General features: G+C 50.1%; 2 protein-coding genes across 2 annotated transcripts in view; both read right to left on the bottom strand.

Annotated features, from left to right (window-relative positions):
- KLHL2 (kelch like family member 2) overlaps window positions 1-16349 on the bottom strand; it is a 513313-nt gene extending 496964 nt beyond the window's left edge. The window contains exon 1 of the mRNA XM_078677021.1: window positions 16004-16349. Within this exon, the coding sequence (XP_078533147.1) occupies window positions 16004-16032 (29 nt within the window). The 5' untranslated portion in view covers window positions 16033-16349. The remainder of the gene's footprint in view (window positions 1-16003) is intronic.
- On the bottom strand, window positions 8591-14622 carry LOC144819154 (uncharacterized). The gene is made up of 2 exons (XM_078677129.1): window positions 13092-14622; window positions 8591-9594 (listed from the first exon to the last, which is right to left on the bottom strand). The coding sequence occupies exons 1-2, from the start codon at window positions 14620-14622 to the stop codon at window positions 8993-8995; spliced, it is 2133 nt and encodes a 710-aa protein (XP_078533255.1). The 3' UTR covers window positions 8591-8992.
- Window positions 16350-17047: the final 698 nt, after the last annotated feature.

The raw sequence follows: 17047 nt of genomic DNA, 5'->3' as shown, positions 1-17047 counted from the left end.
TCCTGGTTTTTGGTAATCACAGCCTGGCTCAGTCAAGTCAAAAAGAGGCCTTGCGGTTTAACCTTACATTCCAATTTTGCTAGAAATGTAAGGCTTCACTTGGTGTATCTTCCTGCTGGATATAAACGTAGAGTACATTCGCTAAGAATTAGTTCATCCTGTTCTTGATGCGAAGTCTAGTCTATTGTCATTCACACGGTTAATTACAAATCTTAGGATCTTGCGCTCTAGTACTTATTAATCCACCCCCTCCAATTTTTACCAGAGAATATCACTTCTGGAATTAAACAGGTCTGTCCAAAGACCTCAATCTGCTCATCTTCCACCTCTGTGCCACTAAATCTAGTGTTTAAATCACCACGGACACTTAAACTGACCCGCCATACAGCTCAATAAGGCCAGCAATTGCCTTTTCCATCTCACTGATTGGCCTTTGTCCAAAATAGGAGACCAGGGAGTGCAGCAGATAGGCTAAGTGCCATTTACTTGATTTATATTCTTAATTGAAATGACATTTCCCAGCACAGGAACCATCAGTTCTTCTCTCCAATCCAACCAAATTGCAAATGAAATCACCATATGTCTGTTATTTTTAGGTTGGAAGTCTGGTATCATAACCACAGAAAGTACCTCAAACACAATTTGCTGTTTCATTTTATGTTTCCAGGCAATTGATTGGAAATGTATTAATATACCACTTTTTATATACCAGATTTACAAATTATAACCAGCTGCCCTGTCCACAACTATTAAGGCTCATAGCGAGACCTGTGATCTCTATTTATTTATTTATTTATTTAGAAGGTTTTATATACTAGTAGGCACACAGTGGATCGTCCAGTGCCTCATGTTCTCTAGTCTGTGGAGTGTCCTTCTCACACCTCTGCAATTCCCCAAATGTGATTTCTGTGAGTCAGTTTGACTGACACCAGTGAATCTCTACCTAGTGTTGGAAAAATCTTCAAGTTGGAGTCTGTTATAATGTTTTACCTCCGTATTGTTTTGTGACTAGTTTCGCTGTCTTTTATCCTGCCAAGCTTCCTCCTGGGATCCATCAAGTCCATTCGGGTGAAAGTATTCCTTCTACCTCTCCAGCAGCAGCTCGGTCATTGGCCAATGCATGTGAAGCGCTGTAGCCAGACATTGGAGTCTAGAGTAAGGCGAAACTCCACAAGACAGGCTACACCTCGACAGCTGACTTGGGTTTAGAAAGAGGATAAGACGACCCATCCCCACAAAGAGGTACTCCCTGCACAGACAACCTAAGTACATGCCAAATACAGGCAGATTTGCAAGACCCAACACCCCCCACCCCCCATCCCCCCACACACACACACACATTGGTGAGAAAAAGTTGATAGACATTGCCTCCGCCTGTGCCTCCCTCAAAGCACCTATCCCTGTGGACATGCATACAACACTGCACAAAAGCGGCCAAGTAACTGGCGATCATGCACTATACTAAAACTGTGTAACAAACCATAGCAATCAAAGCACACTTAAGTGAGAAGTGTAAGTTGAGAAGAGGAAACCCCTGGGCTTCCATAGGAAAATCAGAGAGAAAGGGATATGTAATTATAAGAAACGCAGACGGTAGGTACTCTGCAGAATAGGTCAAAAGAAAGTAAAATAATGAGGAGGAAAGGACGAGCACGCTAGCAGCTGAGAAATGCAATAGGGGATTTATTGCGGCATCTGAACCCAGACAGTGGTGAAATGAATGCTGAAAAGAGTGAAAAGAGCACATCAGCACGCACTGTATGTCCAGGTTTAAGCTACAGTCCAAAAAGAAATATGTGGCATAAGGGGGAACTTTGATACCCTGGATCTCACCCTACCTACAAATGAATGGCTTAAATTACCGTTCTGGGGGGGAAAGAGGGGAAATTCAAAGTGATGTCGCCGACGCAAACGACAGGTTGATGTAGAGATGCCAGGTGACACCCGCCACCTGCAACTGCTTAGGAGCAGGTGAGTAAACCTGTTTCTAAATAGATGCAGGCTTTCAATTTATAGCATTCTGGGGTTGTAGTATTGACTCTCACAAGCATCTCTTAATAGTAGGACTGGACCAGTACACCACTGAGACAGGAGTCACTTGGTTTAATCATGTGGTCCCCACCAGTGCATAAGGGGACCACTTTACTCGATAGAAAGAGGTGAAAAACACTCATTTACCTGCTGAGGACCAGCTGCTCAATGTGATCCTCGATACAATGCACCTGTACAACGTATACTGGCGCAACAGGTCCACTTTTTTAAACTAAAATGGGTACTATGATTGTAACTCAAAGAGCCCCAGAAGCATTATTTGTGCACAGTGCTCATTTTATATGTGCATTGGCGCTTGAGGTTCCATTTAAACTAAGTCTGAGCATGGGTCAGAGACCCCGTGTCCGAGCACTGTCACTGCCCTTAGCAACAGAGACCTGGCCCACGAGAGGAAGCGATGCCCACTGGGGCTAATATATAAGTCAATGATTTCAAGGGCACAGTTAAATTGAATTCTCATGTCGCTGCTTCCCAAAGCAATGCAGGAGCGGTTTGCGTTGCAATTTTGCTTAGCAAAAGAAAATGTGTGCTACCAGTTGGAGAATTCAAATGTTTTAAACAATAATTGAACCATTTCCTTAGCTACGCTACACGATAGTACATTTTTTAAGTACTTTTTGTTTCAAATGTACTATGTAAATGAGTTAAGTTTATATTCACAATTAGAATATTTGTTTAGTACATTTATTCTGCATGAATGAATTTCGAAACTGATGATTCTGCTTCGATGACAAACTCGTGGCGTTATTAAAAGTCTGTGTAAGTATTAGGAGGGCGAGAGAGTGGCCTTGGATTCAGACTGGCGTCATAAAGGGTTTCAGAGGCTGCTGGTAAGAAAATATTACTGGCGGTGGTGTGTAGAGACTAGATACATAAGGGAGGTTTTAGAACTGCAAGAAGACATCCCAGTGGGTGGGATTTGGTAACATTCTTGATAATGACGAGACTGGGAAGAAACTCAGCAGAATATTAGCCAAAATTCTTCAAAAAAGGAAAATGCTTTAAGATTGAAGCAATCGCTGACTTTAATAAATTATCAGTAACTTTCAGAGCCATTGGAGAGCCAATGAAACCTGGTAAATCTGCATATAGCTGAGAACTTGAGGCCCGTGTCGACAAGTTGAGGGATATGAAAGTGAAGGGACAGCTGGGAGCCAAGTAAAGCTGCAAGGAAGTTGCGTGGTGACTGGGGTAAAAGCAACATGAGAAGGAAACCGAGAAATAATGGCAGAAATATTTTTGGACTAAAATAATAAACAACATAAAAGTTACTTAGGTACTTTTTACGGGTTGTTATCAGCAAGTACATTATGAAGTGCTGATCACCTTCTTCGATGGCAAGATCGCAGACATCCACGACAGCTTCAACGCCAGCACCACCCCGGAAACAGCCGACACCCCCGCTCCCACGACCACCACCCGCACCAACCGCCTGCTCGCTTGGACCAACATCAACAACGACGATACCATCAAGATCATGAACACAGTCCACTTCGGATCCCCGGAAGACCCCTGCCCACACCACATTTTCAACAAAGCCAGCAGCACCATCGCACCCCACCTCCGGAAAACCATCAACATCTCCTTCGAGACAACGACCTTCCCGGAGAGCTGGAAGCACGCAGAGATCAATACCTTACTAAAGAAACCCATAGAAGGACCTCAAGAACTTCCGACCCATCTCCCTGCTCCCGTTCCCGGCGAAGGTCATTGAAAAGGCCATCAACAAACAACTGACCAGCTTCCTCGAAGAGAACAACATCCTGGACCTATCCCAGTCAGGGTCCCGCAGCAACCACAGCACCAAAACTGCCCTCATCGCCGCCACCGACGACATTAGGATCATGCTCGACAAGGGAGAAACAGCGGGCCTCATCCTCCTGGACCAGTCAGCCGCTTTCGACACAGTCTGCCACCGCACACTAAAAGCATGCCTCCACGACGCCGGGATCCAAGAGAAGACCCTGGACTGGACCACCTACTTCCTCTCCGGGAGAACCCAGAGCGTCAGCCTCCCCCCCCTTCTGCTCCGAAGCCACCCAGATCATCTGCGGCGTATCCCAAGGCTCATCTCTCAGCCCAACGTTGTTCAACGTCTACATGGCACCACTCGCCCACGTTGCCCGACTGCACGATCTAAACATCATCTCCTACGCCAACGACACCCAGCTCATACTATCTCACCAAGGACCCCCACACCGAAAAAACCAACCTCCACGAAGGGATGAAGGCCATCGCCGACTGGATGAGGAACAGCCGACTGAAGCTGAACTCGGACAAGACGGAGGTCCTCTTCCTCGACTCCACCCACTCGGCCTGGGACGACTTCTGTTTGCCGGCAGCACTAGGAGCACCCCCTACACCCACGCATGAAACCTTGGGGTCATCCTCGACTCCACACTCGCCATGACAAAGCAGGTCAACGCCGTCTCCTCCTCCTACTTCAACACCCTCCTCATGCTTCGCAGGATCTTCAAGTGGATCCCCACCGAAACTAGAAGGACGGTCAACCAGGCCCTCGTCAGCAGCAGACTGGACTACGGCAACACACTCTATGCAGGAGCCCCGGCCAAACTCCTGAAACAACTCCAACGCATCCAGAACGCCTCCGCTCGCCTGATCCTGGTCATCCCCCGCCGCAGCCACATTACACCCCACCTGAAAGACCTGCACTGGCTCCCCATCAACAGTAGGATAACCTTCAAGTTCCTCACCCACGCACACAAGGCACTCCACGACACTGGACCAGCGTACCTCAACAGCCAACTCAGTCTCTACACCCTTGCCTGCCAGCTCCGCTCCGGAGACCACGCCCTCGCCAACATCCCCCGCATCAGAAGAGTGATCGCCAGCGGCAGATCATTCTCCCACCTCGCAGCCAAGATGTGGAACCTCCCTCCCCATCCGCCTACGGCAGACCGAAGACCTTCTAACCTTCAGGAGACTCCTCAAGACCTGGCTCTTCGAACAGTAGCAGCATCCCCCCCGCACCCCCAGTGCCTGGAGTCCCTCACGGGTATGTAGTGCGCTTTACAACTACTATGATTGATTGATTGATTTACACTTCGGTGCGGCTTATACACATGCACGCCCACAAAATTTGGTGGGTGACATTTTCTTATTTACTGATCTGAGATGAATCCGTAAATATAAAAATAAATAAAGAAGTAGAGTGAAAACGCTTTTTTTTGTTTCCAAGGAAGAGGGGCTGCTGCCTGGTCACTCCCATACAAAAAGTAAATATATTTTTGGGAGAAAAAAAGACAGTGGGCCTGGGGGGTAATGGAGGAAGAAGTGGTGGAAGCAACAGGCAGTGGGCAGATAAGGTGAACAGTTGCATATGAGGGAGAGCAACACATTTAAGTGAAGAAGTGAAGAAGCACACAAGTGAGAAGCGAGAAAACAACATAGATTGTTGAGGAGGCAGAAAGTTTGCTGGGGAAAGAAGCACACAATAATGAGCTTGAAACCCGAGTGACAGACACACTGAGGCCCTGTTCACGAGTTTGGAGGTCCGACTGCCGTTGCGGTAGTTAGGAGAACGCCGCCAAGTTGTCAGCATCCTGACTGCTGTATTACGACAACAAGGGCAGGCTGGCAGTGTTGTGTCAGTTGTGCCATGGCAGCAGCATGCTTCGGCTCATAAAAAGAGCTTGAAGCATATGCTAGTGCCATGCAGTGCCGCTTGCACGCCGGTGCACTGTGTACCATGCACCATGTCATGCATGGAACACAGTGCATGCATGCAGTGCAAGCAGAGGTGGGGCACAACCCCCTTGGGCAAATTCGCCCTGGCGCCCTGTTTAAGGCTCCTTCCCTACCTTTCTGCCGACCTTTTCATGGCGGGGTCCCCACCATGAACAGGTCTGCGAAAGGCAGGTCATAATAAGCACAGCGACGCCGGCATTACCACTTTCCCCATCGCCGCCACGTTGGGATCCAGGATCCTGGCAGTGGCGGCGGTTTTACGTCAGGCTTGTGGCGGTCTGACTTCCAACCTCGTAATCAGACAGTCGGACTGCCGAGAAGGCGCAGTTAGACCGCCACCGTGGGTTTGTTGTTCTTGGGACTGCTGTATTTGTAACTGGGCCCTTAGCATGGGGAGCAGGATTATGGCAAGGTGAGAAACATACAAGGGAGAAATCTGTAAAACACAAGCTCTCTCGTGGAGTGTTTAATCAAAAAGAAAAAAGTAGTTCACTTAAGTGAGCAGTGGAAGGATAGAAACCAGCCAATCAGAGATATAAACAAGCTGTGCTCCTGCTTAGGGGCAAATAAGATAGAAAGGCTGGGAAAGGGAAAGTCATTGAATAAGAAACAAGCAAATGAGAGTGACAATAAAGCCAACCGATGGAAAGAAATGGGCAGGCTGTAAACCCCTGTAAGTTTTTCATAAGTCTACATTAGGTATTCTGCAAAAAGACAGCTTATACAGCCAGGTAGGCTCGACCTAAAAACAAAGCTTTTGGGAGTTCGGTCCAAGAGGAAGCAAACCACACCTTAATATGAAGTAAGACACGACAACTCACAGAAAAACATATGCTGATGAGGACTGGGAACTAAAGATTAATTTGTACCTGATACAGGAGTAACAGACAACTACTCATATGAGCAGCGCTGTGACTCAGACCCACGATTCTTGTGGTATCAAGTAAAACAGGTATGTCGGAGAGCAAGTGGTATCTCTGTGCTTGTACTTACTCCATTGTGTCATACCTGAAAATAGTCCACTCTTAGGTGTGTGTAGATTCATTTCCTTTCACGTGGAGTTAGCATAACATGTCCTTATTTGTATTCTAAAGTGCCTTACATCATGCTCTCACTTGTCCCACCTGCCATTGTTTAGGCACAGCTGAGTGACCCCTGGAAGCACTTGCTACTTTAAGGGTGACCTCGGTGAAAGCCTGACAGGAAGAGACTGCAATGGGACCACAATTGCAACAGCACCAGGGGCGCATCCATTGAGAACTCAATCCCGAGCGGAAGGACTGTGCCTGCTTCGTGTTATCTCCCATGAACGCCTGAAGACTAATCACAACCCTTTGAGACCACTTTGCAATAAAAATGATAACAATCCTGCCAGGGAAGGTGGGGGGATTCCCGTCATCGCGACAGGCTCTTCATAAGTGCTATCTATCGATCCGAGAGGCACTCGTGAACACCCAGAGGAAAAATGAAACTGTCAGATGGACACACACAAAGAAAACACGGATGACGTACTGCGTGCAGCGCAGCTGTACCGGATCACAACACAGGCAGCTCTGTGCAGCCGCAGCTGTCAGGCATGCCGCCGGCACGGGGGCTTTCGTTCGGGACAGTAGGGTGGTTTGTTTTGGTGCTTTTCCATTTTTGCTTTCGAGAAAAAGCAGCGCGCGCAGAAGAGCTTGGGAGAGAGGGCGAGGGGTGGGAGAAAAGTAGACCAAAAGTTGTTTGTGTGTGTAAAAGGCCGCTTTATTAAGACACAGGTGCACATTACAAACACAAACCTTGGCAACGCCTTACAAAACTAAACCTCACTAAATAATTAAATAACTACAAATTCAGCCCCCCGGACCCTCCCCCACCCCTAAAACATTTGAGCCCTCCCGCTCCCAACAATACATCAATAAAAATATAACAGCATTATAACATTACGTCATCAATAAAATTACATCATCAATAAAACATTTCGTCATTAAACAAACATACGTCATCGTTAAAACTTTATTCGTCCAACCACAATTACAATAACAACGGTCAGGTCCTCCATAACCATAAACCCTGCCTGACCCTGCACTCCTGCAGATACCCCCCCCTCACAAAACTGAACGGTCAAACCATGACCAACATACCCCAGCACTTGTCAAAGAAATACTTGAACTAATACTCAACCAGCAATCTGCCTAAAAACCGTAATGATACCCAAAAACACCGCACAGCACCTGTGTCTAGCGACGGATACAAATACAAGAGAAACAACCCCTGCACACCGGTAGCCCACAAAACAGCCTTTTACTTAAAAAAGAAAATAGGGGCAAAAATAGGGGCAAAAAACGCCCAAAAAATGGGGAAAAAACTGGGCAGCGAGGGGAAAAGCGGAGCATTTAAAGCGAAAAATTGAGGGAGGGAGGGTGGGACAAAAAGCTATGAGCCCACCTAGCCACCAGGTCACCAAACCTAAAATGGTGGCTGGTAGGCAGTGGGCGGGGGGTTTATAATTGGGCTATGCTGGTCCTACTGGACCAGCCCAATTCTGGAAACTTCTGTCCCTCTTAAAGGGACACCCCTCGCTGCTCTCCCAAACCGCCCGGGGGAGGAGACCTCCCGGCGGTCGGCTCCCTCCCCCAAGCCCCCCTTGGGAGAGAGGGCGAGGGGTGGGAGAAAAGTAGACCAAAAGTTGTTTGTGTGTGTAAAAGGCCGCTTTATTAAGACACAGGTGCACATTACAAACACAAACCTTGGCAACGCCTTACAAAACTAAACCTCACTAAATAATTAAATAACTACAAATTCAGCCCCCCGGACCCTCCCCCACCCCTAAAACATTTGAGCCCTCCCGCTCCCAACAATACATCAATAAAAATATAACAGCATTATAACATTACGTCATCAATAAAATTACATCATCAATAAAACATTTCGTCATTAAACAAACATACGTCATCGTTAAAACTTTATTCGTCCAACCACAATTACAATAACAACGGTCAGGTCCTCCATAACCATAAACCCTGCCTGACCCTGCACTCCTGCAGATACCCCCCCCTCACAAAACTGAACGGTCAAACCATGACCAACATACCCCAGCACTTGTCAAAGAAATACTTGAACTAATACTCAACCAGCAATCTGCCTAAAAACCGTAATGATACCCAAAAACACCGCCACCCAGAAAGGTAGGCGGGGGAAGCAACGCCTCCCTTTCTGCCCCCCAACCGCAAAGCGAAAGACAACCAGAAAATCAACGCTGCATGGCCAAAGCCCGGGCTAAAACCTCACGAATCTCCAACAAGTAAAGTTCCATGCCCACCCGGGACAGATGAACTCCATCATCCCTAAAGAACTCAACAGCCTCAAACTTAATGTCCCTGTGTGAAATCCTACTGAAACCAAGGCTCCTACAGCAACGAGACACCTCCGAATTCACTTTCTTCCTGGCCCGATCGACAGCCCTGGGATTCACCGCTCCCCTCCATATCCTGCGAGGAATCAACTCTGTCCAAAAAACGTGACACCCAGCCCATCGTTCCTTAATGAGGCCTAAATCTCGTTTCATAGCTCGCAGCAAGACTACACCTTTCGTTGCACATAGGTCATTTTCTCCCAAATGAATAACTAAAATATCCGGGCAGACACCGCCCACCATGTTGTTGTTCAAACAAGGGATCAACTCTCTCCAGAGCATCCCACCTTTACCCTTCCAAAGAACGTTAAACATTCGATCATTGAAACCAAGTAGATCTCCAAAGTAACTCCTCGCCGCCTGGACTCTGGCCCACTTGACAAATGAATGCCCCACTATCCAGACCGTTACCACCGAGGAGCGAGGTCCAGCAACGGATCCTGAAAAAGAAAAAAGAGTTAAAATCCTGTGAAGGAGGATGACGCATGCGCCTCCTCCGCCGAGCTCCTCACGTAACGCTGGAAACAGTTAGAAGACCAGCGCCCCAATCGCTTAATATCCCTTTCAGACCAATTCCTGTGAAAAGCTTCAGTGGCAGCACCTATTCTGAAAGAGTGAGTCCCATAAATATTGCCATCGAGACCTATGTGCTGTAGCGCTTTGCGCAACACCATACGTAATTGATAAGGTGTTACAGGGGTGCCAGTGATATGTTGGAAAACCAGGACTTCATCGCCACCCCCACACAAGGAACGCCAGCGCCGCGCAAGCAGTAGAGGGCAAGTAAGCTTCGGAGCACATGCCTGTAACCATACACCTTTCCCCTTCCCCGTCTGATCCGTTTTAGAACTGGCCAACCATACATGAACTCCCTCATCATAACAGAAAACGTCCTTCCAAAACAATCCACACTTATACTTTGAACCCAACAACTCAGATACCCTGAAAGCACCAAAAAACATGAAAGCCATCAACATAGAGAAAAGACATGCCTCAAAATCATCTGAACAAACGAAAGGCAAAACCGTAATTAACCTGGCCAGAACTTGCCAAGATATAGGGGCTCTGGATCTACCAATGTGCCCTTGCTCCCTGGCCCATCCCTCAAGCATCCTTCTACCAATTTCCCCCGCAGATGGAGGATAGCCCCACCACAACTTCCCCATGAAAGCAATCCCCGCCAATTTCCCAGCAATGGTTACTTTGGTCAAACCCTTATCTATGAGGTCCAGTATAAAGTTGACCACATCATCCGACCGACTCGACGGATCCTCCCTTCTGACAGCACCAGATTCCAGAAATTCCTTCCACGCAAGGGAATACGCAGAACGCGTGGACACAGACAGAGAACCTACCACCAATTGAACGACCCGACCTCGCCGACGTGCCACAGATGACTCGGCATCGGAGTCGGGGATCTGTCCGCATCCTTCGCCAGACCACGGAATCTCTCCCACTGTGAACGAGACAGAGCATCCGCAATGTCATTGTCCACACCAGGAATGTGCAACGCACGAAAATGAATATCGTGTCTCAAACAACCAAGAACAAAAACTCTCATAAGTTTCAACACCTGTCCGTCCCTGGCCGATTGGCGATTCACTATCTCCACCACCGCCATGTTATCCACACGAAACAGCACTTTCTTGTGCGCCAATTCCTCCCCCCACAATGTCAAGGCGACCAATAAGGGGAACAGTTCCAGAAAAGTGATGCTGCGACCTCCATTCAACCATTCATCAGGCCAACGTTCTGCACACCATTTGCCATTCCAAAAGAGCCCAAAACCATCACTGCCAGCAGCATCCGAAAACATTTGTACATCCCACTGAAAGTCAACCTCTCTGACCAAGGGGACACCATTGAAGGAGTTCAGAAAAAACTTCCACATTCTCAAATCCTCCTTGACACCAGCAGACAGACGAACACGATGGTGGGGCAAATGATGACCTGCCAAAGCCCTGCCCAGTCTCCTACAAAAGGTCCTGCCCGCTCTCACCACTCTGCAGGCAAAATTCAAATGACCCAAAAGCACTTGAATCTCTTTCACCAACACTTTTCTCTTTGACAACATCACATCCAGTAATTCAATCATGTTGACCCTTTTGTCTTCCGGCAGTCGAGCAGACATACTCACAGAGTCTATTTCAATACCCAAAAAGGATAGGACAGTGGCAGGGCCCATTGTTTTCTCGGGCGCCAAAGGAACCCCCAAATCATCCATGAGCCCTTGGAATGTGTCCAGAGCCTTCTGGCACTCCGCGGAGCCCGGGGATCCAACAAAGAAAAAATCATCGAGATAGTGTGTTACCAGGGTATGACCAGACTGATGGGAAAAATACCATTGCAGAAAAGTACTAAAACACTCGAACAAGGCACATGATATGGAGCAGCCCATCGGCAGAGCCTTGTCCACGTACCACTTACCATTGAACTGAATACCTAAAAGGCTCCAATCGTCCGGGTGGACAGGCAATAGCCGAAAAGCAGACTTGATGTCACACTTAGCCATCTCAGCGGCTGCGCCCGCTGTCACAACAAGTGACATGGCCACGTCAACCGAAGAGTAAGAGACAGACACTGCCTCTGGGTCAATGAAATCATTAACAGACGACCCTTCAGGCCATGACAAATGTTGAATCAGGCGAAACTGTCCCGGTTCTTTCTTCGGAACAACTCCCACCGGTGAAACAATCAAGTTATGGATCGGCCAATCGTGAAAAGGGCCAGCCATCCTCCCTTCATGTACCTCCTTATTAAGCTTGTCTTGTACCACTGTGGCATGTTCAGAAGCTGATTTTAAATTGGCAGACCACCTCCGGTCCCTAGCACCTAAGTAACCGAGTCGGAACCCAAACTGAAAACCTTCCAACAGTGTAACTTTTGCTGACTGATCTTCGAAACCATGGAGGGCAATGCGCAGCCTTTCTAAATTAACTGGCGTACGAGCCCTTGGACCCAGCACCCTTAGCACCTCTGTATCCCCTTCCTCCTGAAAACTGTGAAGTCGTATGTGATGTTCCTGAAACTGTTTGCTTTCCCTGTGTACCGTCGGATGGCTGATTGTTCCAACACTTGGACAACGGGTGTTTCTTACCACAGCCTGAGCATTCATGTTTAAATTTACAATACTCCCTGGTACAGGAGCCCCTATTAAATTCCCAACAGAAACCAGACCCTGAGTACAAGGTTGCAGTGGCCCCCACCCCTCCCCGGGTGGGCTTCCCCTGAAAGGGCCGATAAACTAACGGCAAACCACTCGCCGTGAAAATGGTTTTACCCCCTGACGCTGACCCCATTGTGTGTTGCCACAAGTCATTATCTATCTCCCCCCACTTAGCTTCCGGGTCCCAAGCCATCCTGGCCCGAAATTCCTCATCATATTGAGACCAAGCAAAACCACCCCCGGTGATCTGGGCCTTGCGAATGACGTCCATGTACTTAAAAAGGGACACGCTGCGCTCAGGGAACTTTTCGCAATATACACTGGCATAAATTAAAAACGCAGCTGTCCAGTTTTCAATAGTTAAAGGCACTCTGGGGCGTTTTGCCAGCTCAAACTCCTCCTCCTTAGACCCCTCTTTGGACCTGACTTCCCTGTGGAGTAGCTTCAGTAGTTCCACATACTCACCATTCCAAATTCGTTCCTTGGTACTTAACATGAGATGAGCACCTAATGGTTTCGTAACCCCCATGTAAGGCAGTTTTTTGATTTTGAGTTCTTTACTGGCCACAGGCTCTTTAACCTTGCTGGAAGCACCAGCCATAACATGACCTACCACTGTGTTCTGAATGTCTACCACATCATCTGTACCAACTGCTGTGTCTTTTACATATCGACCTTTGACCAGACGGCCATCACTACTAATCACTTCAGTTTCACCACCAGTACCCACAGACACCATCTTAGGTTTGGCCTGTGTGGCTGATTGCTCACCTGGCAAAAGAGAGACCACTCTCGATGGCTCCTCCCGTGTCTCCGAGGTCAATGCATCCGGTCGGCGAGGCGCCCTACTCGATGGGCCGTGCTCTCTTCTCCCTTGCACTTGACTTTGGACCACTGGAGCCTGTAACACACTAGAAGAAACATGAGAGGGCACCCCCCTTTCCGTATCCCGCACTTCACCTTCTTCAGGACTGTCTTCATCGTAGTCCAACACTACAGAATCGGCACTAGCGTGCCACAAATCATCACGGGTCTTACCCAACCCGGTATCAACCACTGTACATTTAAATGATTTTGAAACTCCAGGAGGGGGAGCAGGCTGTACACGCCCGTACCTCCCTGCGCGTTGACTCTGTAGCTCCTTAGCCGCCGGCAAGGCCTGCCACCTATACCTGCTACTCGTTGGGGCCAGCGGGGTCACGCCAGACCCTCGTGTGCTGGCCGCGGCGGGATCCCTCGATGGAACAGAGAGGGCCGCGCTAGGCATTCTCGTCGCTTCCCCTTGGCGAAAATGGACTGGACCGCGCCCTGCCAAGTCTGGATCGCCGCCCCTATTCCTATCCTGAAAAGAAAAAGTTTGGACTGGTGTGCTAGGGTCCCTAAAAGCAACACTCGAAACAGACCTTGACCTCCGTAAGTTAGCATCAACAACCGACCCCTGACACCTCTCCAAGGAACGTCCCCTAATGCAACCCTTCAATGGCACTACCCGAACCGGAGAGTCGCCTATCATCTCTTCCTCATCACTCTCATCCAGGTTAGCGCCCGCTGCCGCTGCAGAAGGGGCCTGTAAAGGGATCCCCACACCTCTCGTGACGCCCTCCATATCCCTGTGAAGACCACGCTGCGCTAAACCTGCTGTACCAAAATGCTCCCAACCAGGAGAACCGAACATGAGATAAGGGCCTGTAGTGTCTGCATGGACAGGCCCTCCAACCCTCTGCCTGGAAAACCCTTCACGCTCCAACAGCGTATTTGAGAAACCCCCAGCCCCTGTAAACCCCACGCCAGGGTGAACTAACCTCACAAAACCATCCCCTGCCGCCCTACCCAATCCCCCTAAACCTGGGCCATGCGCAGGTGCAGACCCCCGACTCTCACCAAGAAAAGCTCCATGACCCCCTTGTGACAATCCCCTGTCATCCCTCCGTAAACGGACATTCCCTACCTGCAAACCAGGAAACACAACAGCTCCTGACCTTACCATATCCTGGCCCAAAACCTCACCAGTCATGGAACTACTTTCACCCATCTGGGCCCACTCACCTTCTCCTCTGGATCCCTCTCCAACAGACCAAGCAGCCCCCACATAAGAACCCGGGGTAGAGAACAATAACGGGCTGCCCACATTACTGTCCACATCCCCACGAGTATGAACAACATCCTGTGCAAAAAGACACTGGCCAGCATGAGGCTCCATACTAACCTGACTTCCCAATCCACCCGTAACAAGTTGGCTAGAAGCCCTAACATCAGCCACATCCATACCTGATACAACAAGGTTCGAAGATGTCAGCAACATTCTAGCGCCTGGAACAATATTAAGCTGTGTCTCTGCCACCAAATTCGGCTCCACATTCAAATCCGGCATATATTGCTGCTGAGCGGCCACATGACACGCCCCCAACTGTATGGAACCCCTGCGCTTCCCTCGCGCAGATACCACAAGCTCTGGCTCCACTCTGCGCTCTCCCACTGGGTCAGAAGCGGACCGCTTCTTGATCCCTCTCCGCCCCCCCTTCCCCCGCTTAGCCAGCGCCAAAGAAACCGGCGCGAGCGCTTCAGCTTCGAAGCCTCGCACCACCCGCCCCGCTGAGAACAACGCAAGCGCGTCAGGCGCTTGACCCGGTTGCCTCGGGGACCGATGCTCCTCCGCCGGAGCCCCTCCCGCCCCTACCTGACATTGCGGGACCACAGAAAGCGCCGAACGCGCCTCCTTAAGAGCGGTCCCAGGAGCGCCGCCATGCACCGGCGCTCCCCCCTCCCCCACCGCCACACGCGCCTGCAAGGGAAGGGCCGGTCTCCTCGTGCGTGACCGGCCCCGTTCGCTTACCTGGCCCGAGCGCCGTTTCTTGGGCGATGAACACGCCAATACCGCCGCCGATACGCCAGCAGAGGCCTGGCGCTGGGGGCGCGCTTGCCCCCCTCCGACCAGCAAATCCATGCGACCCGCCTCGGACAAGAGGCGCATGGCTTCCAAAACGCGGTAATCCTCCATGGCAAACGAAGTAATTACAAAAAATACACACAAAGCTACAATAAACTCCGACAAAAAGCTATGAGCCCACCTAGCCACCAGGTCACCAAACCTAAAATGGTGGCTGGTAGGCAGTGGGCGGGGGGTTTATAATTGGGCTATGCTGGTCCTACTGGACCAGCCCAATTCTGGAAACTTCTGTCCCTCTTAAAGGGACACCCCTCGCTGCTCTCCCAAACCGCCCGGGGGAGGAGACCTCCCGGCGGTCGGCTCCCTCCCCCAAGCCCCCCTTGGGATCAGGAAGTTGGCGTCTGTCACTCAATGTTGCCTCATATGTCCCTAATGTGGACTCGTGCTGACTGCCCTGGTCCATCTTCAGAAGCAGCGGCACCAGAGGCGCCCTGGGCAGGAACATGTGGAGATCAGAGGGGCTGAGCCGCCTACACACCATCCCCGCGCTACATACAGGGTGTGCTTGTTGTGGTCTGATGTGGGGGAGGAGAGTGAGCAGATGACACATGGTGCATGTAAAAGGCATTGAGGCATTATGTCAACCTCTCGCCTAGAAACCTTTCTGTGTCCTCAAGTCTCGCTATTTTCACGCGCGTTAGTGGAAAACATGGACAGAGCACTCAGACACACGTTAATAAACACATCATGGATGCACGCGCCGCAGCCGCCCCTCGCACTGCCCCCCGTGCCTTACGTGCTGACGGGCGGCATCTTCATCTCCATTCTGGGCTCCGCTGGTGGCAGGGCGGCGGGGAGCGCTGGGTGCCTCCAGCACCATGCCAGCAGCGGCCGCCCCCTCCTCCCGCGGCTGCCTCTCCAGCTCCTCACTCCATCCCCGCCGCGGTGGCACCCCCGGGCCCGTGCGTCTCAATCCCGTCCCCGCGCTGTCACCGCAGATACACCCGTTCTCCCGCCGTCGGGCTCCGGAACACGGCGCTCCAGCACTGGGCTTTCCTCCTGCGCTCTCGGAGCCTGATTCCTCGCTCACTGCCTCCGCCTCCTCCGGGCTGGTGCCTCTCTCGCTGTCTCCTCCTCGGTGCAGTGCAGAGGTGGGGAAGGAAGTGCAGAGGGGGGACACCGGGACTTCCCTCAGGAAGGGGGAGGGGGCGCTGAGGCGGCGAGCGGCTTCGCGGGAAGCTACCTGCGCGTCCCTCTAACTGATCCGCCGCCGGTGCTCTTTTGTAGTATTATTATCAGCGACAAGGCGTGTGTGCTGCCGCATCTCGCGTTACATGTCCACTCCGGGAGCGGCCTGCTGAAGACGGTGGCTCCCTCTGCTTGTGGGAGATTTTAAACCATTTCTGACTGGCGCAAAGTGGGACATACTTTGGCAAGGATAACACGGCCATTGTGATGGGGAGTCGTGTGCTCTGTCATTCACAAAAACATTGTCCTGGTGAGGTCAGTGGGAATTCGAACCCTTTCATTCTTTTCTGTCATAAAAAAAAACCTTTTTGGCTTTTGTGGCAAGTCTATTAATTGTGTTGAGCTTCACACGATACGCCTGATCTTATGTGTTTTTTTCCAGTTTACTCCCCTCCTGAGGTATTCATTCATCCAGTCTCCACGGCACCTGACGCCAAAGGAAGATCTCCAAAGTTCCAATGAAACCATCTCTCAAATGATATCAAATATGACCTTCAGAACTCTACGAAGCTGGGAAATGTATGTTGTGGTGAGTTTCGATCGGTTTGAGCCGAGTCCTGAAAATGCAGGAAGTAAACGATAATGTACGGGT

This window comes from Lissotriton helveticus, chromosome 2_1 (assembly GCF_964261635.1).
Source record: "Lissotriton helveticus chromosome 2_1, aLisHel1.1, whole genome shotgun sequence".
Classification (NCBI taxonomy): Eukaryota; Metazoa; Chordata; class Amphibia; order Caudata; family Salamandridae; genus Lissotriton; species Lissotriton helveticus.
This window is presented reverse-complemented; position numbering and strand designations above follow the sequence as displayed.

Excerpts from the sequence above, each read along its gene's own strand:
- LOC144819154 (XM_078677129.1), bottom strand. The coding sequence starts at position 14,622 with ATGTTGCTGACATCTTCGAACCTTGTTGTATCAGGTATGGATGTGGCT. Across the intron at positions 9,595-13,091 it reads AGTGGTCTCTCTTTTGCCAG|GATCCGTTGCTGGACCTCGC; the intron begins GTGAGCAATCAG and ends TTTCTTTTTCAG.